General features: G+C 40.5%; 1 protein-coding gene across 2 annotated transcripts; it reads right to left on the reverse strand.

The window, feature by feature from the left end:
* Positions 1 to 15,778: 15,778 nt before the first annotated feature.
* On the reverse strand, positions 15,779 to 26,600 carry LOC104034792 (sterile alpha motif domain-containing protein 9-like). 2 transcript variants are annotated; one of them, XM_009487879.2, is made up of 2 exons: positions 26,463 to 26,600; positions 15,779 to 23,204 (listed from the first exon to the last, which is right to left on the reverse strand). In XM_009487879.2, the coding sequence occupies exon 2, from the start codon at positions 23,201 to 23,203 to the stop codon at positions 18,401 to 18,403; it is 4,803 nt and encodes a 1,600-aa protein (XP_009486154.1). In that variant the 5' UTR covers position 23,204; positions 26,463 to 26,600; the 3' UTR covers positions 15,779 to 18,400. The 2 variants fall into 2 exon arrangements, with proteins under 2 accessions (XP_009486154.1, XP_075561548.1); XM_075705433.1 differs by lacking the exon at positions 26,463 to 26,600 and adding an exon at positions 24,840 to 24,915.
* Between the last annotated feature and the right edge of the window lie 516 nt (positions 26,601 to 27,116).

Raw genomic sequence — 27,116 nt, forward strand, 5'->3', positions numbered from 1 at the left:
GAAGGAAAAAAAATTATGTGTTCTTTTTAGAACGCAGGTAGAAGACAAGTAGTAATAAAAGGCAGATAACTCCCCTGTTGGCCTGTCTTAACTAAGTAATTGCGACTAGTAACCCCTTGCCTATATTCTGGAAATGTTTGGTTAAAGATAAGGAGTCTTTTGTGTAGTTAATGCACCAAATAATGTATTACCAAGGCACAACTTTGTCAAGTGCATCTACAGACAGTGAGCTACAGCTGTACCTCTTCAGGCTTGCTTTATGCTGCAGAACAGTATGCGTATGTCCATGCAGACCTCCATACTGGGCTGAAGTCTGCTCCTGTTAGTTCTCCAACCTTAAAATGGGGCAGTTCAATTAAGTTGGTTGCTTTGCTGGTACATGAACATCCTAAGGATCATCTCTTACTAAGAAATTGCAGCAAGCTGTATTCATATCCACAACGCTCAATAACGTAGTAAGAAAATGTATGATGGCTAGAAAAAAAGGAGCAGAAAAGATTTGCAGAAGTATGTTTGGTTTTGTTAACTTCATCACATATATACGCAGGGCCCTGTAAAATATGCAACAGATTAGGAACCGCACACTGAAAGTAGCATCAACACAGAGTGAGCTACTTACCACCGTCACTTCCTAGAAACATGAACAGAACTCTTGTAATAGGGAATGAACATTTCAGCAGTGAATACAAAGACCAGAGGCAAACATATCTGAATGTGATGTATACACTGATTTACCCTTAACTCACTGTTAGTCCAGAATTCACAGCACAATTCACAATTTTTTTTACTTCTTCTAAATTAACCTATCCCACTCTAAAATATGCAGTTGAATGTTAATGAAAGAACTAGTCAGAAAATAAAAGTCTCCAAAAGCAAGTTGCATTGCCCTCCAGCTTCTAAGATTTTTTTTCCAGCCCTCAGTCTTGTACTCTTGATTTTCCTATATGGAGTAAGTATCAACCATTGTTTTGCTAGCTTGAGTAAGCCACTCTGTTTGCTTCATTCTGTTCCCCTTCAGACCATGCTAATCCTTCTCTGCAGCTACGCCATGTTGAGTTTTTCTTGCATGTGAACAACCATGGATCTACCCAGCATTCCCCATGCTAAGAGGTTGCCAGACGGAGACCTGATAGAGCTCACTAGCCAGGGTGGATGTTGTACACTGTGTAGATACACTAAGAGAGAGAAGCTCTTCTTCAAAGAGCTGACAACAGACAATATAGCTGAGATGGACAAAAGGTGTGATGTGAGATGGAAGGTCTTGCTTCACTAGAGTGAGGTAAGAAGCTGAGGGCTGATATTAAAAAATACTTAAGGGTCTCAAGTAGATTTGCAGTTAAGAGTTTCAAAAATGCTGTAGCTGACTAGGCACTTAAATCTTGCTGATTGCACTAGAAGTGGGATTCCTTATCTGCCAATTGCAAATCCACAGCTTCAGGCTAGCAGCAACCCAGGAAGCCTCTGAGGTAGCAGAATGAGGCAGCGGATTCCTCACAGTTTCTACAATTTTCACCAGTTGCCTTGTCCCACTAGTTTGGGGATGACAGAGCATTACCAGCCACACATTATAAACCAGAGATAAGTGTAACAGGAAGTGAATTAAATCCTTAAAACATGAGCTCCTCCCTGTCAGGGAGATCTCCTGAAAGCCACCATGCTGTGACGGTGCAAATAGGTGGCAAAGAGCCAGGTTCTAGGCTAGGTAGTTTATTTCCTAGGCACAAACATGACACATTTCTCTAGAGAGAGATATTAATACCCCCTCTTATGATGGGGCCAGCATCTATCAACTCCAGCAATGTTAGTTTTAAAATCCTTTACAAACCATCACTAGCTCTCCAGGATCAAGGATACTGTTCCTGAATTTTCAGGAAAAATTGCTGTGTGATCTGATATTTCCAAACTCATATTCAGCTGGACATATATTTGAAGTAGGTAAAGTAGTTTGAAAGGGAGGAGGGGAAGGAAACTCCATCTTATTAATACAGTGCTAACAATGTTAAAAAAAGTGAGCATGCCAATTGTTAATGCAACATTTACAAAAGCCTTTGCAGGTTTTATCCAAGCTGTATCCCTGTCCAGCTAGTGAAAATGCTGTAACCTCCCATCCAAACATGTCCCTCTAACCCTTACTAATTCCTACATTTTTCTCATTCCTCTGCTGTAATGTTAGTTTGCTTACTAAAATGTGGGTACCTAACTTGAGGTCCAGCTGCTACTGTTTGTAAGCCAATCCATAGGACTGTACATATTTTTAAAACACTGAGGCTGCTGTTTCCCTGTAGAAAGTAAAAGTGTTTTCCTGATAATGCACAACCAGCTGGCTGACCAGTTTTTGCATATGTACAGTCAAGGTGTTTCATTCACAGTGTTCTGAGAGATTCACCACTGATTAGTGTCCTGAAAGAAAACTTACCATCTCTTAATTGATTCACTCAGAATTCCCAGGAACTCTTAAATTCTTCATGCTCATCAGATCTTAAAAGAAAGCAAGAATAAAAGATGTATTACTGTCTGACCTGAAGGGATTTATTAAAGAGTTTATGCAGGATTTAAGTAGGTGTTTATAAAGCAAGATAAACTTTGGAAACAGTAACTTTGTATGTTACTACAGATAACTATGGATAAATACATAAGGAAAAATAAATGTGATGAACTTTGGTATGAAATGCTCCAGCTTTTGTTTAAGCTGAGTTTTAATGCCTTAAAAAGACATTTATGTTGTGGTATGTTTCCTGGACTGAATATCTATGTTATATAAAGGCCACTGAAGTGCTCCCTTCCCCCTTCCGTTTATAGCCTTTTTAGTTTAGATCAATCGTCATCCATCTGAACATGAAAAGCCACTTCTGATTTTTCCCTCAGTGTTTTCTCTATCTGCAGCAATCAATAAAAGAAATAGAAAAATATAAAAAGAAGAAATCAATGAAATTTTATCAAGCATGAAATGGCATTTTAACAAAACAGGGGGTTTTGCTGAAGTAATGTTTCAGTAAGGAAGGAAATACCATTGACTTTATTACAGCTGCCTAATGTTTTCCACGAACTGCAGAAAATAATTCATTGTATCTTAGTGACCTACAATAACAGCTGACTGCTTGCACTTGATGGAAATGTGATTTGTGCCTACTAAAAATTAACTATTTAACTTCTCCATATTCCTCTCTCTGGTAACACATTAGTTTCCTTTGCATTCTGTTTTGAACTGCTTCCTGAGATGTGAACTCCGGTAAACACAAACGCCAATTGCTGTGCAATGTTCTTCCATGAAAGAAGAAAAATAGAGGCAGACTGCATGTTTCTGTGAGCTGCAAAACCCATGCTGGGCTCTAAAAGACTGCACTTAGATGAGGCCCCTTCTTTTTAATAGTAATTTTGTCTCAAAGGTTCAATAACATAATAAATACAAAGGAACATATCTGACAGTTGCACATGTACAGACACATGCATACACATGTACACTCAGCAGAAAGTTCCAGTATCTATCCACATAGTGTAAAACTGTATATGTAGGTACATCACATATACAATATCTATCACCATCTACATCTACATTGCATGTATATACAGTCGCTAATGGGTAGCTGTGCTCTTTACTAGGGAAGGAGAATTTGGCCAGGGATTGCGAGCAAATTTTACTTCAGTAGAAGGTGACCTGGGATCTTCATGTCCATTCAGAATAAACAAGAATTTATTTTCAGGCATTTAAGTGATTGAAGAGAAAACATGTAATGTAAGCCTTGATAAACAAGTTCACAATGATGGCCATATAAGTAAATATAGTGAAAATCGCATTCTACAAAAGGGGAACACTCATCATTGAGAGCTGGGTTTTTAACAGGCCTTTCAGATGAATGTATCCCATAGCTCACTTATGTGGTTCTTACAAACTGAAGGTGGATATGTCTGACAGATTTTGTCTTGCTTAACCACATAGAAAACATCTATATGATGCAAACAAATGTTTGAACCATTTTATAAAAAGTACTGCAGAGCTTTCTGTCTCAGTGGGTATTCCAACAGTATGCTTCAGACTTTCATTGTAGAAAACATCACTCACTCACTCACTGACTGATACTCATTATTACTAATTTCACTGGATATACTCTTTGGGGTATAAGAAGCAAAATACAGATGTCTAAATGGCTTTCTCTACACCATCATTTTCTACACTTCACCTTCTCTTCTAATATCCCTTCTCCCTAAACTAAATTGCCTCAAAAGTTTTAGTCTGCCTTTGTGTTGAAATCTTTCTCTGCCATAGTAAGAATTAATGAGAGAGTAAAAATAAAGTAGTATTTGCCATATTGGCTTTGAGCTCGTATGATCTTAACACTCAGGTTAGAGAGATAAAACTGTTTCTATATGGCATTAAAATGTTTACAATATTATTCTCAATGTTTTTCTTAGAGTGACTTAATTTCTTCCTTGTTTTTCAATGAGTGTTAAAAATGGAGTGGATTTTTTTAGTTTATAATAATACATAGGTTTTCCCAGCTGATTTATAGCACATCAACATGCACAAGTAATTTGATTTTCTTGACTTACCTACACTGAATTCTATATGTCATCATGCCTCTACATTTTGTTATTTTCCCTTGAAGTTTTTCACTAGCCTCTTGCCATTTTACTACACCTTTTCCCTCTTCTACCAATGCTTCTACTGATTTGTAAGACTCTCTATTTTTTTTCTCCAGGTTAAACATCAGGAGAGGAACTCTCACTTAGAATAAGATCTTAGAGAGTCCTAACTGAATATTACCATACTGTAGAATTTTTATTTTAATGTTATTGTTAAAAAAAAAAGCCTTGCTGAAAAAAAGTGCACTGAGAAATCTGCACAAAAATTACTTAAAACACCAGCAGATAATGGTGCTACCAGTGGCACCAATGCCATCGGTAATGACAGCACTGAAGTAAGTATAGTTACAAGACATAGCTGTATCAGTGTTAAGGCAAAAAATAATCAGTTCCATAATCTTTGGTTATACGTTCGCACAATATTATTTAAAGAATGTAACACAAATTAGTACTTTTTTTCCCCCAAAGGACACCTTCCAGATGAGCATGTAGTAATATCTTGTACACTTTTTCATTCCTGTGTGTGCATACATTGTCCAAAAGTGTATGTACTAAATGTGTTGTCTTCTATTGCCAACATAACTGTTCTTAAATACAGTTCAGAAGATGAGATGGTTAACTAACTGCGCACTTTCTCAGGTTCTAGCCATTCTTAAATACAACCTGGGAAGCTGAGAGATTACCCTTCAATGAATTACCCTTGTGAACACCAAAGCAAGACAAGTAAGGGGTGTAAAATTAATCCCTCTAGTGTTGTAGACATTTAAAAGTATTTTGGTCAATGGTTGCAATTCAGTCTCAGCTTGGTAAGTGTTTCAGTATCTGATACATCAACATTTTCTTACTGTAGCTTCTTAACAGAAGCTGGGTATGTTTCTCTAAGGGAGTTAGATGCATGTAACTGCAGCTATGTCAATTACTGTACTGTGGGCGTGTAGCAAAACACACCTCCAGTGTTCTGCTTGGCATGTCTTTAGTGAGCTGCCAGTTTTGCAGACAAATGTGAAAGTCTAGAGGATACTGTAGCGGAGAAACCACAGTGGAATGCTACAACGAAAGAGTTAAGATCAGAAGCCCTACAAAACATAAAACATTAATAATTATACTACAAAAAGCTACTCAATAAATAACATATGGTAATAAGCTGTATTTTTGCATGCTACACTAACTGATCTTCTGTGGAAATGTAGTCTGCTCTCATACTTGTTAAATATATCCAGACAATGAGACAGCTTGCTTGCCAGGTGGATTTTATTTATTTATTTTTAAAAAAAAATCTTGTGGAATAGTAGAGATAAATCCATGCCTAGATCACCACACTAATTGCTGAAGAGAGTGATGCAAGTCCATATAAGCGAAGTATCTGGTGCTGAGCCAATACTGTACTTTTCAGGGGTCTTAGCTAAAAGGAACTTGAAAGAGACGTGATAGAGAAATTGGAGTGTCTTGCAGGTTTGCCTCGCTCAGGAGTTCAGTGGACAGTGGCTTCCATGCCTGACATCAAGAAGTATCTTTCAGTGGCGTCTGTCAGGTTCACCAGGGTGCTCTGCCATTTCAGACCCCTGTCAACCCATGCACTCGGTCCTCCACAGTGAGTACAGACAAGCGGGACATCTCTTTTTCACATGCTAAAAGGACTCAGTGTATGTATCTTGCTAGGAGCTGGTGCAGGCAAGCAGTTCCTGGAACGGTGAGACAGCTTGTCTGTAAATTGCTTTTGCTTCAGTTCCACAGCTGCAAGAGCAGCAAGCGCTGGAGCCAGATGAGTCCAGAGAAGAGACTTTGCTAAAGGCTGGCCAGGAAGCCAAGCCACAGGCAGAGACACTGGTACATAAAATGCATTCCAGTGGTTGGCATCTGGGCTCTGCAGCTGCCAAGCACACCCAGTGTGTGGCCATGGGTGTTGGCTTCAATACTAGAATGTTTTGAGGAGGAGGCCAACAACCAGTAACCAGAGAAGACAGCGCCGCCAAGTTACTACAGAAATTACATTCATGTGCCAATTTGCTTGCTATTTCAAAAGACAAAATTTTATCTCATAAGTATTGTTTTGAACATACCCACATGACAGTTAACAGAAATATGCTGATATTTGCTAGTGGGGGGAGGGGTAAAATACTTATATAAGTGAAACGATGCTCCTTGGGGCACTGGTTAGCAAAACAAAACCATACCCATTATACTATTCCTTAATTAATGCACGAGTTTCCTTAGAGACCACAGCTCTGTTGGGGGACACAACTCTGGTGTATTTCTTTCCAAGAGACAGTTTGGGGAGAGTTATATAAAACAAAGACAGAAGTGAAAGGAAAGATATGCAACAAGGCTGAGCAAGCTTCAGCTCCAAAGACAGGCTTTGTGCACTGTTAATGTGTGAGCAGGTCAGAGCATCATGTAAAACCAGAAAGGTTGCATTCAACCTTTAGGACATAATAGAATTGAACACATGGCTTAGAGTATAGCATATCTAATGGGATGCATGCTACACAGTCGCAAACTGTATCAGGCTGTATATCCAGCTCTCTTCACTGGAGATTATGTTCACAACAGATGATCACATTTAATAATGTGTTAAGAGTCTACAGGGTCAGTGTATAAGCAGAATCGTTGCCTCCTTCCTGGGAGAATTGCCTTTAAACAATAAAAGCCCTTAGGTACTGAAAATACCTAAAATGGTAGCAAAAACTTCATACAGGCTAATTTACCAATCAGATCACATGTTAATTAGCCAACAGGATGACTGTTTTAAACACAAAATTCATTTTCCTTTGAGTGAGGTTTGAGCATGTTGCTCCTGCACAATTCTGCAGTCCCTGTCTCCCGAAGCCCAAAAACAATGCTGGAGTCGAGTGTTTCTCTGAAGGAGAGATCTCTAAAAATGTGAGGGTAAGATCCTGTCTCAATGCCTCTCGCAGACCTCCCACCAAATCTTCTCACTTCGCAGCATCTGCAAATTCAGCTAAGAATCTGAATGTCAATAAATGGTTTTCTCTGGCTCAGTAATCATTCACAATAATGATTTTGTTATTGAAACTTCAGCACCAGTTCTGTCGAAGATTTACAGGCCAGAATGGAATCCAGCTCTCTGGCCTTTAATTATATGAGCTCTATAGTGTGAAAAAAAACTAGGAAAAAATATCACAAGTCACTGAATTAGGCAGATATAACTTTACAAGCTCTTGGGACATATTAATTGAGAAAACAACATGGCCAATTGAAATAAAAAATCCTAAGTTTCTATCATATATGGACCTGAATAAATATAAACAAAACAAGAAACCTCAAATTGCACCAGAAACCTGTCAACAATCTAGTCTCACAATTTTCTTCTGAGATCTTGGCTTTTAAAAGCCTATCTCATTCAGACTATAAATTAGTGGCGATCTCTTCAGCAGTTAAAATGGCAAGATGTAATAGTCATCCTCATTAATAGGAGTGTTTTCTTAACTCACTTAAAGACTGCAAACTGAGAAACAACTACCTTAAATCATAGTTTAACTCAATAATTATTTTGTCTCTGAACATAGCTGTTGCATATTAAGTGTTTGATTTTAATCCCTTTGTTATAACCAAGAATTTACTCACCAAATTACCATGTTCATGTCAATATAAAAAATATTGTATGTGTATCACAGGAGAGCCTGTGAATTCAAATGGTAATGAGATCTTTTCTTTTCTGTTTCTGTGTTACTGGACTAGATTGTGCTGTACTGGGGTTTCTTAACAGTTTGATGTCTGTGGAACAGATGGCTGAACAGAGTGAGTTACCGATGCAGATGCAAAGTTGACACAGAACCATCTCCGGGCAGTAATAATAGAGATGGATGGCTCTGGGAGGGAAAGTTCACACATTAATGTGTCTTATCAGCACACCATAGACCCTAAGTCCTTGACATTTCAGCTTGTTCTCAAGAAAGATGATTTCTCTTTACTATTATGCTAATTTTGTTTCTTCTGATACTTGCCTTTTCATGACAATGGCAGGCTGAAGAAATTTAACCATAAAGATTAGTTGTCTTTTCTTGTTCTTCTACAGAAACCCTACTTGCAAGACTTGTTACAAACAGCTTAACTAGGCAGGACTTTAAAATGCCATTTTGTTTCTCCTTTTAACAAGACTCTCATTCCTTCTCTATCTTTGCCTTCTACTTGGCCTTTTGGGAGAGCATGTTCATATACTAACATATAACTCCCAAATCATCCCTGTGGCCACACTGATCATGATTATCTTGAAACCTCCTATACACTGATGCCAATAGGGGTTTTACCAAGGCTCTCGGCTGTCGGTTCTTACATTCCTCTGCTGTGCAGTCCACATCATGACACGGTAACTCATGCAACATTGCATTCATAGTATGGAGCATGTCTGAGTTATTTTTTGTATTTTTTCCTATTTTTTTTTGTTTTATTGAAGCACCCACATCCCATCATATGCATAAATGGGATCCATCTTGACTACTTGAACTAAATCTGTCAGTCTGTGCTCTTTTCTCATTTCCATGAGTTACAAGACTTAAATACAGGAATTATTGTTGAAGAAGGTGGGAAGCTAGCACGAGGACAGGTCTTCTTTCTTCCCTTCTCTCTTTTTCTCATTATTCTCATTATTAATTCATAACTGTTGCTTTATTCTTTGCTACTGCAACTTTCTTCTTCACTCTCCCATCTCCTGCAAAGCCAGACCTCTACCAATGCAGCCACAGCTGCACTGAAGCTGGTGGTACAGTTTGGCAAGAAGTGGTGGAGCCCTAAGCTCCTCCTAGGGAACACAGCTGCTGAGTAGGAAAGAGCATGTTTTTCATTCTGAGCTTTTAGGCAACAGCCAGGAACAAGCAAGTGCCTAAGAAGAGGAAGTCAAAAGTTGTCTTGTGACAGGTTACATAAACTGAAGGTTTGTGGTTCCAATAGGCAAGGGGAAACCAGAAAAAGCTTTCTGCAGCAGAGTCCCCAAATTAAAGCAATACAGATTTGTCACAGCCAATACTCGCCTCACTGGAGGGTGCTTCCAGCTGGGATCAACCCGAAGTGAGAAACTCCCTGTGGTGCTGGCTCTCCTTGGTCCCCCTGAACAAGGGTAAGTCCCTCCAGATGAACCCATCCACTCTCCTCCCGTCTTTTTCACTCAAGATGCATTAACTCTTGCCACACTGCCACCTGGATCGGGCCTTATGTGAAGCGTCCCAGCTCGGGTGTTTTGCGGTTAGACGAAGTCCAGGTTGCTCATTGCAGCCCCATTGGTCTCTGGTCCTTCTGCTCAGCATCTGCCAAAATGGTGGCAGCGATGGGGAGGGCCTGGCACAGGTGACACCCTCAGACAGGTCCACGCTCTGTCCCCTCACAACATGACACCCTCAGACAGGTCCACGCTCAGTCCCCTCACAACACCAGCGGTGTTGTGAGGGGACTGAGCGTGGACCTGTCTGAGGGTGTCACCTGTGCCAGGTGTTGGGAAGGGGAAGGCCCTGTCCCACTCGGGACGCCTTTTGCTCGCGGTTGCTCTTCTGCAGCTTCTGAGGCAATTTCCCTACAGCTGTGGGACTTCCCCTGAGGTGGCCCCCGCCACACGTGGATGGCATTTCCCTTATCCCTCTCACGCAGGGTGAACGGTCTCTTGCTACGGCGGCAAAAGCGCTCTTCTTCCCGCTTTCGCCTTGGCCTCTGGCGGTTCGGGGGGACGCGCGTGACCGCGGCGGGCGGCGCGGGAGGGGGCAGCGCGGCGGGCGCGGAGCCACAGCGCCCCCTGCTGGCCGCCACCCGCGCCGCCGCCGAGAGCCTGAGGCGCGGGCGGCCCCGCGGCTCCCGCCCTCCTGCCATTTTGTGTCCGGAGCTGACACCGGCCAGGGGCGCTGGTTTCTTTTCCCTTTTTCTCTTCTGTCGCTAAGAATTAAATATCCGTGGCCTTTTGTTTGTTTGTTTTTGGTTTTGTTTTGGTGGAAACACGGGTCACTGCACGTACCAAAAGCCCCCAGGCTCGTCTCCGGTCCAGCACCCATACGGGTGAAGTGTGTGGCGGCTGCTAGTGGGGAACGGCCTCTTCCTCAGGGCCTTCCTCCCACAGCCTTCCGTGGGCCGGGGGCCGTTCCTGGCCTGCCCAGCACTGGGCCCTCCTCGGAGTTTCCCTATTGCTGCATTTTGGTGTGAATCATCTTGGTTGCTCCTGCCACGCAAGACTGCAGCATTGCCTGCCTCATCGGCCCTGTAGATAAGCCCAGCTCTCATTTGTGATAAAATTCCTTCTGCCTTATTTTCCCATTCCACAGATATTTTAGCTTATTTCAGCCCTGATCCTTTTAAGTCTCCTTTTAAGTTTCCTTTCAGTACTTAAAGGGGGCCTACAGGAAAGATGGGGAGAATCTTTTTAACAAGGCCTGTTGTGACAGGACAAGGAATAACGGATTTAAACTAAAGAAGAATAGATTTAGACTGGATATAAGGAAGAAATTTTTTACCATGAGGGTGGTGAAGCACTGGAACAGGTTGCCCAGAGAGGTGGTAGAGGCCCCATCCCTGGCAACATTCAAGGTCAGGTTGGACGGGGCTCTGAGCACCCTGATCTGGTTAAAGCTGTCCCTGCTCCCTGCAGGGGGGTTGGGCTAGATGGCCTCTAAAGGTCCCTTCCAACCCAAAGCATTCCATGATTCTATGAAGTCTCATACACGTTTGTGTGAGAAAAAACCCCAACAACCCAGAAATAAACAGAAGCGTTATTTGTTCTGTAGAAAGCCTTGGGCCACGCAGTTTTGGTTTGAAATAAAAGTGTGAGGCATGAATAATAAAGGTACTGCTTCTGCCACCAGGCAGAGGCATGAGGAGGACTAGGCAGCAGACGTATTAAATTTTAACACACAAATACTAACTTATTCTTACATCTTTACTGTGAGTACATATTAATATGTTCTATTTTACAGATAGAAATATTGGCATAAAATTTCTTACCTTATGTCACATGGAGAATAAATGCCAGACTTGTGATTTCAGTTCAGGCATTACCAGATAATGTGTGGTGGATGTGGCTGCTCAACTCAAATTTATGAGGAGAGCATTTTTTCCTAATAGGTAATTCCTAGTAATATTAATTATAAAGAAATACCAATAAAAAGAGTGCTAAATCATATTTTTTACTCATATCGTATACTCTTACAGAGATATGCTCAAATCTCAAAGTGGACAGCTGAAGTTAAAGAGGTGCTGACGACAAGACTGTCACAGTCTGTAATCACAATGGCCTCTAAAGAGGAAAGATACGCTCTTGCCATATACTTCGACACTGAGTTACTTACAGATTTTGTGTGGTGAGAAGAGGAAAGTCTTTCATTTTGATAGACACAGTGTTTGCATAGGCAAAGGAGGGGAGTGTGGCAACAAAACTACCTAATCTGTGTCTTTGAATTTCTAGGGATGGGACTATGGCATCAGCAGAATTTGGCAGAACTGCAGAGAAATCAGAACAACCAAAATAATTTTCATCTCTGCCTCTGAGAGGTGGCTGGAATCTTGTCTGGTGTTGAACATCCAGGAGATGTCCTCCATGGATGCTTTCCCCAGGAATACATGCTAAAGTTTTCTTTGCCCTGGGTCCAGGATCTGAGGTTCTAGGAACCCCTGTGACCAGCTGAGCATGTTTATTACTGTCAGGGGACCTCCATGGTTGCAACCTGGCACAAGTGATTTGACACACTTGGTTTGCCAGCTCTTATTCTGCTCCATCTTGGGTCAGCTGCAAGTGGCATCCAGGCAGGAGGTTTGCACAGATCCAAGATTTTGGAGCAATGAGTGGGAAGAAATCATCTGGTCATTTCACAGTCAGAGATGCCACAGAAGAAAGAGGCATAAGGGACAGGAGGTGAAGGTAGTCCTTGCTGAGCAGCTTTGCTATGATTTGTGTAGTTCCCAGACCAAGCTACCTCCTTCATGGCATAATCCCTCAAATAAACATGATTCCTCTGTACCTGTCCAATAGTTCAGAAGCAATGTCACATCTCATGTATGTGTATGTGGGGTATGATCACTCCATTTTGTTGCATCTTTAGTCATGGATACATGTATGTGGGGCTGGTCCCAGGTTGGTAAGTTCCTTTGGAAAAGATTTGTATGCGACATTATATAAATAGAACTAAACTGCTCCCCATGGCTCAGCATCTTTTTACCATGTTCCCCAACACTAGCAGTTCTAGATTAAATGAGAAAAGTTAATTCAGAGCTGCCAGCATGTTGAGAAGGATTACAAAGATAATCTAGAACTTCAAATTAAATTCAAACTAGGAAGAACAGCTGTGGTATGTGTACCACAGTACATACACTATATATGCATATGATATATGTATATATACAAATATACATACTACAAATTATATTGGATATCCTGCAAAGAATGTGCAGTGTAAACATTTCAGAAAAACCATGCACTTTATACCCAATTGATTTGTTTGAGTAGTCTTATATTTGTTTCAGAGGAAAGGCTATATGCTTCTAATGTTTACAGTACAGAGAAAGGGTAGTTCAAACTGTGTTAGAAATGGACTTGCCCTTTTTCACTTGGCCATACAGCAGGGATGTGAGCAGTTATTTGAGCAATGTAAAGCTCTTTGCTACCTTCTCTGCCTGAGCCTTCACTTCTTTTTGGAAATAGGCAGAAGAAATAATTTTTTTATTTTACTCCTCTCTTAGGAGTGTGCAGACAGTAAGTGGAATCTCCGTTCATACGGGCAGAGGAAAGCACACTTTTTTGCATAAATTGGCTTTTTAATCTGAAACTATCACACACATTAGCAAAAGAAGACAGAGTAGTTTCAAGCCAAAAAGCAGAATAAAAAACATATTTTTTTGAAATGTCATGATTCAAGATGGAAATCCCACGATTTTTGCGGTCTGGTTTGCCACTTTTTTTTGTTCCGTTTGAGGTTTGAGCTACTAAAATACCTGACAGGTGGGAAAGGCAATTTTTAACAAAAAGGTGTTTCTCATGATAAAACCACATTGCAGGAATAGTCTCAGCTGTAATCAGACAAACAAGTGGTGCAGAATTTAGCTAATTCTACAGTCTGTAGCTGATTGCTCTGTGTTCCCACAACCCATCTCTCCGCATCAGTTTGATTCCTCAGGGATATATGATGAAGCAGGACTTTTTGCTATGTCTCCTTAAGATTATATGCAATCCAAGTATCTTTGCAATGGGAAGGGTTTAGGGTACACAGGCCTTTGCTCTGATGCCTTCAAAGCCACAGGAAATTTATGGGAGACTGGGTAGATGCATGAAGCTTTTAAGGAAGGGCAGTCCTATGCAGGGGAGTTTGGTCCTAGTAGGCATTTCTTATCTAACAATCATGGAAAAGTAAGTGTAAAAAAGAGCTTAAGAGGTCCTCTAGACTATTCTAGAGTGGATGAGTTACAACTATTGAATCTATCTCAAATGTTTGCCTACTCCATTTTTCAAGACCTGCAAAGACAGATTCCTGTGATGTTCCAGTCTATCCCAGTACATCACTTTTACTGATACTTTTTCCCCACCCCCCTGAGGTATAGCTTGAATCCTTCCTATGGTACGTTTTTGCCCTCACTCCACGCCCACCTTGGGCCTGGAGAACATTTTAGTACCTTCATTTTTGTCAGCTTCTTTGCAGTAGCCTTCTATTAGAAGACAGCGTGTCCTCCTCATGTTCTCTTTTCTAGAGAATCTCTATTTGTTCTGTCTTACCTCATAAGTCCTACAGTCTCTGCTCTGGTGACACATTTTGAGAGCCTTCAGCCAGGAAGTATTCCTGTAGGAAGTACAATCCCCTTCAGACATACAGCTGAGGGCCTTTGCACACCCCTGTGCGCACCTTTTCTGTGGCTCGATCATCTGGTATGATTGCAAGTCTGCATGCCAGCAGCTGACCTTGTTCTTCCCTTCCCTTCCCTTCCCTTCCCTTCCCTTCCCTTCCCTTCCCTTCCCTTCCCTTCCCTTCCCTTCCCTTCCCTTCCCTTCCCTTCCCTTCCCTTCCCTTCCCTTCCCTTCCCTTCCCTCCCCTGCCCTGCCCTGCCCTGCCCTGCCCTGCCCTGCCCTGCCCTGCCCTGCCCTGCCCTGCCCCCCTTGCGTGCTTTTTTGTTCATTTGAGCTTCTCTCCCTTGAGCATCATGGCTCTCCATATCTGCCTCTTGTCTCATCACCACCTGATACTCGTTTCTCAGTTCTTGTTCCCTCTTGCCTAGTCTAGTCCCTGACACTGTTCTCATCCTAAATCTTAGCAGCCGTGCTTCAGTCTGTTTCCCCTAAGATCTCCTTAGTGGAAATTTTCCTTTCTGTCACCAGTTGTGAAGCCCCCTCCATGCTCTGTACTTCTAGCTCTGATTTTAGACAGAGAAGGATCCTTAGTAGTCTTAACTTCCACCCCCTAAACTGATTTTTGCAGGCCTTTGACTCCTCCAGGAGAGGATTCCTCAGCCCCTGTTCCTACGCAGGAGTTCACAGTCCACAAATGCTGCTTGGGTGCAGTGGGAACCCTGGCTGCTCCATCCGCACATGGGAGGGAGCTGCATTGCAATGGTTTGTGAAAGTCAAAGAGCTTCCTGGGCCTCCCTGCTTCTCCTCCTTCCTGAAGACCTGGCTTTGGCTCCTGTACAACTGGGTTGTATCAGGTTGTCTCCTCCCGGTTTCTAGACTCAGCACTGACAGCACAGGGCTGAGCTCTTAGCTTTGACTTGGCCCATCGCAGCCCACACCTGCAACTTCTGGGGCTGTCATCGGTGTATCGCCTCTGCTGTTAAAACCCAAATTTGTATATGTCCATATATAACTGGCAGTCTTTTCAGGCCTTGCAACTTGATAAAATTAGGCTTGTGCAGACAAATGTCCCCTCTCATCTACCTTTTTTCTCCTACCAGAGTAAACACCTTTTTAAAGACCACTCCAAAGAATTCCTGAGCATGCTGGAAAAAGCTCTTAGAGTTGTTTAACATAGGCAATACAACATTTTTTTTCCTTGACCTCACACTTGGAAGTTACTGAGCCCTTTGGCTTTAATTAACACAAAATACATCTGAGGCAGATATTTGGCATGGGAGAGCTTAGTTTTCAAAATACAAAGATTAACAAAGTTATAAACCATGAAAAAAATGGTCTTACAAAGTAATGGAAAATGTGAAATACTTGTAAAAACCAATTTTGTCAGCCTTTGTGTGTGATATGTATCATGAAATACAGTTCCACACTGCGCAATTAAGGACGTTATCAAATATCTGTATTTATTAATGAGCTACTGCTGATTAAAATACAATGTTATAACAAACAACCTGATATATACAAATAATAAAACCTGTATTTCTGTAAACTCACACAGGCATGTCGTGCAGTGTCTAGCATGTAATACACTGTGCCAGATCCCAAGGGTTATTAGTAAATGTACATGCGTTGTGGGCAAAAGAGTCTCAACCTGGGGAGTTTCACTTAATTTATTGCCAATTAACATAAATGTTTAATTACTGATCAGGGTATTGAGAAACCAAGAAAACAAACAACTAAGCAAACACTAAGGGAAATGCCTTTCTTCCCCTTCCAGCTTCAGTCCAACACCTCTCCTTCCCCCTTCCTAGTCAGAACTCCCCTTGTTTTCACCTCTGCTCAGTCCTTCCCGATCCCCCTGCCAAGGAGATGGGCCTGCAGTGGAGGAGGTCAGTCTCAGTGTGTAGTGGTTTATTTTTGCTTCTGATTCTTTTCTTCTGCTTCTTCGCTGCTCCTTCCTTCTTGTTTCCTCTGCCCGGACATGGGTCACCCATGGGCTGCAGTCCCTCAGGGGTGTCTCTGCCCTGGCGTGGGCCACCCATGGGCTGCAGTCCCTCAGGTGTATCCCAGCCCTGATGTGGGTCTCCCCTTTCCAGAACTGTGTCTCCAGCCATGCCCCAACAATGTCCCCTTCCACATGTCTCCAACAGGATCTCCTCCGCCATTTCTCCTGCCCGTCACAGCCGCCACTCTTTCTTAAACTTGTCTGATTGCCATGGGCTCCCCTGAATGGCAGCAGTTTGGCAGGTGATGGGGTGCTCACACTGGTGCTGGAGCTGGCTGGAACTGGCTGCGATCAGCCCAGGGTGGTTCATGGGCTCCCAGTGCGGGGCACCCCACAGCCACCGGCCACTGTACCCTACTGGGTGTGTCCAGGGTGCCACCCTACGCAGCTCAGCTGAGTTTGAGCACATAAAAATACTTGCAGTTCTTAGGAGATGTGACTGACTGAGATGAAGACTGAAGTCGTCAATTGCTATGAAGACATGGCAAATTATTTGCTGCAAATCTTTATTTGGAAGGGTAAATACTTCAGTCATTGATAAATTGTATGGCGATATCCTGAGGACTAGCTAGAACAAATAATGAATTATCATGAAAATTGATCCTATAGCACCCTATCTGTTATACTGTTATAAACAAAGTGGATACAGGTTAAAATGAAGTGTGCATTCTTGCCAAGAGAAATATATTTTGGCTGGAGTTAAAAAGCAGTCTGGATTATATAATAAAACTCCTTATCCATATTTACAACTAAAATAGCCGCATTAGAGCAGAATGGTCCACTGCTTTATTGTTATTCTTTTTGTCAATTTGTCTTTACTAATCTGTTGAGATGTCACTTATTTTTCCCTGCCTCCTTGCCTGGCACAAAGAGCAAAGAGGACTTGTGGGGCGAAGAAAGAGCCATCCTGCAGACCTCTTTCACGCAGTTAATTGCATTGAACTCCTCTGGTTTTCATGAATCATATGCACACAGTGCAAAGTGCAACACTTTGCACCATGAGACAGTACTAACTTCTTGTTTCTGGTGCTTCACACCAATATCTTTTCCTTTTTTGGAACATTAATTGTGTCTAAATGTACCAGGGAGTTTTATACACGAGGAAGGTGATGCAATCAATGACCACTTTAAGCATTTAAATTCCCTATTTTTCTGAGGATCAAAGTTGGTAAGAAATCTATCACTGGAAGGAACTAATGGAATTTATAAGGAAAGGAATGACCAAGCTGGATCAATTTCATGTAAAGCAGAGGCAGACCCACCATAAGAGAATAAAATCTATTTAATATGGATATCAAATGCCAACTGGTGTGTGCTTTCACAGTACAGCAGAAAGTAGCAGTATCTTTAATAATCACATATTTAGAAATGCCCCGAGAAGGTAAAAGACCCGTGCTTCTGTTTTCTCACAAGATGCACAGCTTGCCTATTACTACATAAACAAATGCATTACATTATTTAAGCATGTACAATAACAACAGATTAAAAAAATGCTTCTTTGCAACTGGATGGCCTTTTACATTCTCCTTGTGCCAAGATGACACTGGATACAACGGAACATCAGGAAATGTTACATGATACCTGTTTTCTAACATACATTCCTTGTTCTTACATTACTTATACAAGAGTATGAAAATCATGGTGAGACATCCTTTGTTACAAGCAATGGCAAAAAAGCTAGCAAGATAGTAGGGTTCTTAAAAGTGATGGTATTTAAAGATAATACGTTCAAAATATTCTTTTCTAGAACCCTCTTTTTTTTTTTTTTAAATGATTTCTTATGTTGTTATCAACCAAAGAGCTTTGAGTAGTAGTGACCAGTCTACAGGACTAACTGCACCAACATTTCAGTTTGACTGACTGTGCAAACAGCAGTTATAACAGTAGAGAGACAATTCTGCATGGGACTGAAAGACTAACATAGTGAGGAAGGAAATATAATGGGCAGCCTGAAGTTGCCATTGGCAATTGTTGACCAAAAAATAACCAAACCAAAAACCCAGTTAAAGGATAATTTTGCCTGAAAAAGCCTTGTAGCTGAGAAACTGCAATACTTAGTGTTTTAATGACAGACTTTGTGTGTTGTATGCCAGGAGACCAGCAATGGAAAACCCAAGGTAAAAAGACACTCTTTCTATGTTTGGGCCATTTTTCAATACGCATGAGGGAACAGGCTGCACTGGTATCCTAAAGATTTCATTGCTGCCATAGTCTATGTAGATAACCTTACCCTCAGCTCTTCCATCCAAAGGAAGCAAAAGATTTTGAACAGACTGTTCCTTCCAGATATTTCCACTCTGCCAGAGGAAATTCAGTTCCTGTTCTGAAAGTGAACTAAAAAGCTGATCTATTTTTCCTTTGTGAACAAATCTGTTCAGGCCGCTGCCTTTTGCCAGATAGAAAAGAGCCCGAGGGTGCCTGGAATGATGCAGGGTTCCATAGAGCTTTTTGAAAGACTCACTTAAGCGTCTAACAAAAGTTTCCATTTTCCAAGAATTTTCATTTAGTTGTTTCCTATTTTCAGGCCAGAACAACAAGGAGGCTAGGAAGAAAGGCTCTACACACTGTGAGATTGGTTCCACTTCCTGTAGAATGCTTAAGAGCAGACTTTGTAGCACCTTAAAAGGATGTAACTTAGTGGATTTAGGTTTAATGCAGTTCAGAACAACATTTGCCAAAATAAAATTCTGTTTGTCTTTCAGAGTTGCTTGTGCATTCTCCTCACACAAAAATGCATATGCTTCTACTATGTCTTCTATTTTTCTGTCAGCATTTCTGTGATTTCTGTGGAGGTATTCCAAAATGCCAGAAAACGAGTCTGCTTTATAAGCCTCCATAGCATCCCTGTATGCTTCTATATACTGAGACATGGACCACCTTGAAACCTGTTCACTTTTCAGTTGCTCAAAAGTGAAATCACAAAATATTTCTGTGTATTTGGTAAAACATTCTTGAACCTTCTCATACAATTTTCCATCTACAATTTCTTTTTCATTGGTCTTTGTTTTGAAAAACACAAAGTAGTCTTCAAAAAAGTCAAATGCCCTTTTCAACCGTGATCGCAAATGACATAAAAAGGTGGAATACTGTTGCAGAACCTTGAAAATTTCACTCTCTGTGTTAGGGTTATCTACATTCAAAACACTATTTCCTGATAGATACTTTGTCATATTTTTTCTACCCTGTAAGTCTTTTTTGCTGAAAAAAGGAACACGCCAAAGGACATCAATAACATAAAGACCAGTTTCTATCTCTCCCTGATAACCAGCAGTATTGTATGTTTGAAACCTTCTTTTAAGGTTTTGGTGCTGCAAATATTGTTCATTGACTGCATTTGTTTTCAGACAAGCATCTTCTGCTTGCTGCTGAGATTCTCTGAAAGCCTGTGAAGCATTCTCAGCAAGCTCTAGCAAGTATTTCACTTCCTCAGCTGTCAGGACTGTACTCTTTGCTTTGCAATCTACACAGGATCTTAGCTTACTTTTAAAGACTTGACCTAGTGTATCTGATATGTATGAATTGTTTTGTGCTTTTCTTTTGGCTGCTTTGGCCCAGTGTAATGCAGAGTCAAAATTCCTTTCTTTAATGTATGAGTATCTTGCCAAGGCTTGGCAAATGTAACCATTTTGCTCAAATCTTGCGGATGCTTGTTCTAGCACATGTCCCACACTACCACACTTCTCTTCCCTATGAATGGCTTCAATTAAGGGGGAAAACAATGTGTCTGACTCATCGCCATGTTCCTTGCGCTGTCTAGTAATCAGCAGGGTTTGTATATCACGAATAAGTTTGTCTTGCTTGAATGGAGTCTTATAAAATAAATCTTCTTTCAGTAACTGCAATGTAATTTTGCTTTTAGGCAAGTCATAGCTTAGGTTCAATTCTGCTAGGCAGTGAGATGCTATCAATGGGTGAATGATACGAAGACCTTTGTATCTTGTGTATTCATGTACCTGATTGTATATTAGAATATTGGAACAAATTCCCATCTTTTGTATCAATTTATCTTTACTGTAGCCAATCTCTTGAGAATTAATTCCTAAGAATTCTTCACATATTGATATTGAAACTGTAGATGTTCTTACATATGAGTTTAACAGTATTAGATAGCAAACAAGTTGTGCTGGTTTACAGGCAGTATCCAAGTTACACAAGGTATTTTTTACCACATTTTTTATGTACTGTGGATCAAAGTTTTTCTTCATAATCATAAATGAATAGAAATTGTCAGGATTTGGATGCATGTCTTCAATATATTTTAGTTTCTGATCAAAGGCCCTTTGCTCTTTTTCAGAAAGCATATGTTTTAAAGAAATGCTGTTCAATAAATTTATTGTTGAACATTCATCAGGATTCTGAGATCTCATACAGTTTAGAATGATCACTAAAGGAGTTACATACCGAATGCATTTTTCTGTTATAGCCACCTGAATATCTTTCTGCAGAGAATAGACATTTTCTTGGTCTTCAAAATCATCCACAAGAAGTAACACTGGTAAATAGCCTGTGTCGTTGTTTGCTCCACAGGTGAGTAAAGTTGTCAGCTGCTTTCCGAAATCACTTTGTTTGTTTTTGAGAACAGCACATCTGAATCGCTTCCGGAGATCCCAAAGGACATGCATAGCTAATGTTGTCCCACCACAGCCTGGGTGATGGTAAAGGTTGATAATTTTTACAGGTGATTCATTAGCACTGTTAGATGAAGACACAATTAGGTGTTCAAGCTTTTCGTAACTGTCCCTTCTGACAAAATCTGAAGTATAATTTTCAGAAGAAAAGTAGAAATTCCACCATGATACTTTACCACCTCGATAAAAATCTTCCTCCCGCTCTTTCACAAAATTTTTAAATTTATCTGTATCCTTCTCTATTCCTGTGTCTTTGCATTCATTTTCACAAAGTATTTCCAATGCTACCATGGAGTCTTCTGTCTTCCTTAGAAGAATGGTAGAATGACCAACAGAGGGCAGAAGTCTTTCAGAAGACTGTGTCACTGATTTTAACTTTACGATGGTACCATTTACCATTTGCAGGCTTAAATTAGAAACACATTTGTCTGAAAGTTCTTCCTCCCTAATGCCTCTAGCATGCAGAAGATCTTTCCATCGCTGGTACGTACCTGCACCAATGCAAATGCAGACCATGTATTCTAGTCCCTTTAATTCTTGGTAAAATGTCATAAAAGTCTCAGTAAGGGGATCTGCTGAATCTTCCACTGTGGAAAGTAAAAGAAACACTGTTAAAAACTTTCCATTCTGCTTTACATCTTTGTGTGAAAGAAATGAAATCATTTTTCTGACACCAGCAGCTCTGTCTCGCTGCCATGAAGTGGGATCTAGTGGTAGTTCATTATTGCCTTTGAAGTCTGACCCACCATTGCAGAAAATCCAGTTGGTCTCCTGATGCAGCCTCAGCTTTTCAGCTTGTTCAGAAACTGAACCCACCTTGTTTTCATAGTGATCTGGGAAGTGAAGTTTGGCATTTCGATTTTCTTTGTAAGTCTTGAACACACCATTCTCTTCTGATTCAAAATCAAAGTCAAGCACAGCAAACCATTTTATTTCCTGTAAAAAGTCTAAGTGCGAAGTTTGACTTGGGTGGCACTTGTTTGTTACCAAAATGTAGTAGTCATAATAAGAGCTATCTAGTGAGTCCCTGTTACCCGTGAGCAGACTAACTAGCTTTAGACCTTCATTCATTGGCTTCTTTTGCTTTAAGTTATAGTCTTCCTCTGCTCTTTTACGAGATTCTGCTAAAGATGTCAAGGTACCTTTAAAAGTTTTAAATTCTTTTGTATTTTGAATATTTTTGGAACTAGCTCCATCCCGGATGAAGACAGCTTTTTTCCAACCCTTACTCTTATATTCGTATGTGTTGGTACAGAAATATTTTGTATCACAGATGCAGTGTTTGGGAACCACATCTATTTCAATGACAAACCTATGTGATGGAATTCCATTTGGTAATAATACTTCCACAAATCTAGGTTCTCTAATGCAAGCCTTTGCAATGCTGGTGTATGGCTCATTAAAGTACTTTCCGATTAATTTATTCAAATGGTTAACATATGCTTCTTTCTCGGTAACTTTTATTCCTTCAATTTCCCCATGTGGTTTGTCACGTACTCCAAAATGAATAGTGCCATTTGTGCGGGAGTTCATGCAGGCTGCAGCAAATCTAAAGACCTCAGTGCTAAATTTCATCATGATATCCTCTTCTAGTGCCTTCTCTACATTGGTAAGTAATTTGAATTCATGTGCTGGATCAATGAGATTGAGTGGCCCTGTTTCAGGGACATTAAGAATATTATACTGTGTGTATCGAGTACCATCAGTGTAATTATCGAAAGGATATGGCATACACATCTTTCCAGTTGGGTGCTGGCTGCTTGAAAGTGGCTTCTCTGATACATTCTCTTTGTCAGCTGACTTCATTGCATTTTTGTCTTCTATGGGCTCCGCCTTAGAATCCTGCAGTATACTGGAATTAAATGACCCATATTTCTTCTTGCACTCTTTCTTTGCAATTTCTCCATCTTCTCCTTCTCCATCAAGACTCTGCTCAGTGCCTTCTTGTTCCGCAGCCTGGTTTGAACCTTTAGCTAGAACATGATGCTTTTCCAGGAAATGCATTATGTGAAGAGCCGGCCCATGAGGTATGCCCATTTCCACCAAATCTGTTTTAGTCATCAGTTTCAAAGTAAAACCAGTCACATCTTGGTTAAATAGGATTTCTGCGTGTTTCTGGTCAATCTTCACAACTTCAGTTGCCCATTGTTTGACTTCCTCTTTTGTCCACTGTTCAAAATATTGATCTGAATGTGATTTCTCATTATTTTCAGTGTTTGCATTTTCCATTCTTTAAGGAAAAAAAAATCACAGAATTACTAACCAAGTGATTTATAATAGCCTATTAACTGAATAACATGTATTTCCTTGTTATTATCAACCATTAATTTCTTCATTAGTGTAATCTGCCACATGGAATACAACAGTTCAATTAGGCGACATCATGGGAATGTGAAGATTATATATAAGGCATTAGCTACTTATAAGAGACAGATTTATTACAGAATGATTTTATTTGAATACTGTTTTTAAACCATTTCTGTAGCTGACACTACAGAAAAATTGTGACTGATACCTATTGGCGGCCATTTGGACACCTATTTGTGGTTGTATGGGCCATCCAATAATTAAAAAAAATGATAAAATCATAGAATCACAGAATATCCTGAGTTGGAGGGGACCCACAAGGATCATCAAGTCCAACTCTTGACTCCACGCAGGCCAACATAAAAGCTAAACCATTTATCTAAGAGCAAACACTTGTCCAAACACTTCTTGAACACTGACAGGCTTGGGGCCATGACCACTTCTCTGGGCAGCTTGTTCCAGTGCTTGACCACCCTCTCAGTGAAGAACTTTTTCCTAATATATAATCAGAACTTCCCCTGATGCAGCTTTAAGCCATTCCCTCATGTCCTATCACTGGACACCAGACAGAAGAGATCAGCACCACCCTCTCTGCTCCCCCTCATGAGGAACTTGTAGAGAGCAATGAGGTCACCTCTCAGTCTCCTCTTTTCTAAGCTGAACAAAGCTAGTATCCCCAGCCACTCCTCATAAGTCCTGCTCTCTGGTCCTTCCACCATCTTTGTTTCCCTCCTTTGGATACATTCTAATATTTTTATATCCTTATATTGTGGAGCCCAAAACTGCACACAGTACTCGAGGTGAGGCTACACCAGTGCTGAGTATAGTGGGACAATCACTTCTTTTGACCAGTTCGCTATACTGTGCCTAATGCACCCCAGGATATGGTTGGCTCTTTTGGCCACCAGGGCACATTGTTGACTCTTACTGTGCTTACCATCAACCAAAACCCCCAGATCCCGTTCTGCCGGTCTCCAGCCTCTTGTCCCCCAATCTATACATCCATCCAGGATTACACTGTCCCAGGTGCAGCATCTGGCATTTGTCCTCAGTACATTTCATACAGTTGGTGACTGCCCAGCACTCTAATCTATCAAGATCTATACGGCGTCTCAATCAATGGCTCCTCTTAATTTAGTATCATTGGCAAACTTGCTTAGTGTGCACTCAACTCCTGTGTCTAGGTCATTAATGAAAACATTGAAGAGAACTGGCCCTAAAATTGAGCCCTGGAGAACACTACTAGTGACTGGCCACCAGTCAGATGTTACTCCATTTACTACAATGCTTTGAGGCCAACCCTTCAGCCAATTGTTCACCCATCATGTTGTGTACGTCACAAATGGCTCTCATTAAGTTCCCAGTTTGATGAAGAAGAAAAATCAACCACACATGGAAATCCAACCTTTTTTTTTTTTACCCTTAGATGTGGTTAGGAACAGAATTTGCTTGAATAACAGTGCAAAGAGACATTGGGGTGGAAAGATACTGCTGTGATTACTTAGCTGTTGCTGTTGCAAATGAAAGGAAAATCTTTTCCATGTTACCTTTTCAGTACCTTTTGCACTCACTAAGGTTTCTCAAATTAAACAAAAGCAAGTAGTTGAGTAGCATTTGTGGAGATAAGTGACAGGAAAAAGAGCATCTTACAATCTACTTGGACTTTTTTGAAAAACTTTAAAGAAAGAAAAACAATAAAATAAAATAATTCCCCTTAAGAGTGTCTAATTTTACTTTATCCTCTCACTTCCTTTGAGACAATTATATTAATTCATCTGAAATTTTTACTTTATGGAATTGCACCCAGCTACAGTTGTTGCATTAGTGGTAATGATCTCCTCCATGCACCTTTTCTTATTCGTAGCTGAGTGTTTCTGAGACAAAATGACTTAGATTTTTTCAGTGAAATTTTGTTTTCTGAAAGAATACTTGGTTATCTAAGCCACCCTACTGACATGCTTTCCTCAATCTATGATTTGATTTCCTAAACTGTAAACTTTAGTGGGAAGCAATAGTAAAGATTTCTCATAGCTAGTGCACAGAAACATCTGTCCTACCTTTGGCCAAGCTGCCTCCTGATTTAACTAATGGACTGGGAGAGCAGAAAAAAAAGTGGGGCTGCAGGCTATGGAAGCCTGCAGTTGCATTTTCTCTTAACAGACCCTCCCTTTTGCTCACAGAAAAAGAGAAACTAGTTTCTAGTTCTTTAAAATGCCACTATTGTAACTTATTGTCAAAAATTGAAGGTGCAGGGGGAAAGCAGCTCAATGTTTTTATTCCACGACTATACTAGCTATCGTATTCACCAATAACTCCACCCACGGTATCTAAAAGCTGAGAAAAGAAACTGAAACTAAACCACTTCTGCTCAGAGACCATGTTCAAACCAGCAATGCAAAAGTATGATTTTAATCCCCACCAAGCTTATACTTTCTAATAGAGGTACAGTTTACTCCTAACATAAAAGCAAATGTGTTTATGTCCTTAAAACAGTTACTCCACATTTTAGTGTTTGGAACCCCCCTAATGACATAAAGCTCTGAATGAGAAACTTTCATTTCCTAGACTTGACGCAGTGTTTCTATGTTTCATGTTACTGGCTAGTTAATGATTCTGGCCAACTGCAATACTTTAAAGATGTCCTTTTCTAACATAGAACAACTCTATCATATTCTTTCTGCAGGATAATTCTTCGAGGACACAGTCCTTGGGATTATTTCACTATAATCTCATAATAACCACTTTTCATGTGCAGACAGTTAACAGATTTGGAAGAGTTTATTTTAGTAGATTATAGATCATCCCATATATAAAATTAATGTATCAAAAAAAAAAAAAAAAAGAAGTTAAAGAAATCATATCAGGTCTTCATAAAATATTCCAGCCTAGAAGTAAATATGCATGTACTTATTGTAACTGTTCTGTTCTATCTGTTTTTCCTATAGTTGTTCAAGACATGTATTTTGTTCAAGCAGGACCCAACAGATAAAATTCAGATGAACTGCTCTTTGACAGTAAGGGAAAAAAAAAACAAACCCAAAACTAACAGAAGTTTAAGGTCAGAAGTAGTAGGAAGGAAAGAGCATTGATTGACCTATGATCAGTTTTTCCCAGTGGCAAACACCCATCTCTAGAGGAGAGAAATGACAGTACCTGCTAGAGAATATTTATTATTTCTTACCTTTTCCTTGCACGCTTCTAATTTACCCTTCCAACACGGTGTTTAAATGCTGGGCATGATGTCTAAATGTAGACTGGGCAAGTCAGGACCTGGGTGTTGCAGAGAAAGAGGAAGAAATACATGCAGGGTGTTTGGGACGTTCTACTGCTCTCCTCCCCTTTTGCTTTCTCTTTTACTAACCAAGGTTGCTTCTGGTCTGCCTCTTCCTAACTTCCTGTTTGGAAAATCATCGATCTCTTAGGAAATTAATGCAAGAATTCTGTTCTAGGGTGCCTTTATTAAAACACTTATACAGCACTGTCTTGAGCTGCTATCCAGGAACTAATAAAATGCAATAAAGCTAATAAAATGCAATTAATTAGACATATGGCCTTAAACCAGCAGAACTTTCCTGGAACAAGGGGAGGAAAAGGGAAATAATACAAGAGTTGCTTTTGAGAAATGTGAATATTCTTCAATATAGGCACTTTTGAATAATCAGGCTTACTGACTTGCTCCTTATTTTGGTTGCTTGATTTCCCACACTGCAAATACGTTAGTTTATTCCTGGTCTCCTTCTTTGGAGCAAACAACTAGTTTGATTTGAAGTGTAGCTTGGGTATCGTTCTGTGGATAGTTTACTCCAGAAATGTTTTCCCTTAGGCAACGTGCTTG

The sequence above is a fragment of the Pelecanus crispus genome, chromosome 2, assembly GCF_030463565.1.
Source record: "Pelecanus crispus isolate bPelCri1 chromosome 2, bPelCri1.pri, whole genome shotgun sequence".
NCBI lineage: Eukaryota > Metazoa > Chordata > Aves > Pelecaniformes > Pelecanidae > Pelecanus > Pelecanus crispus.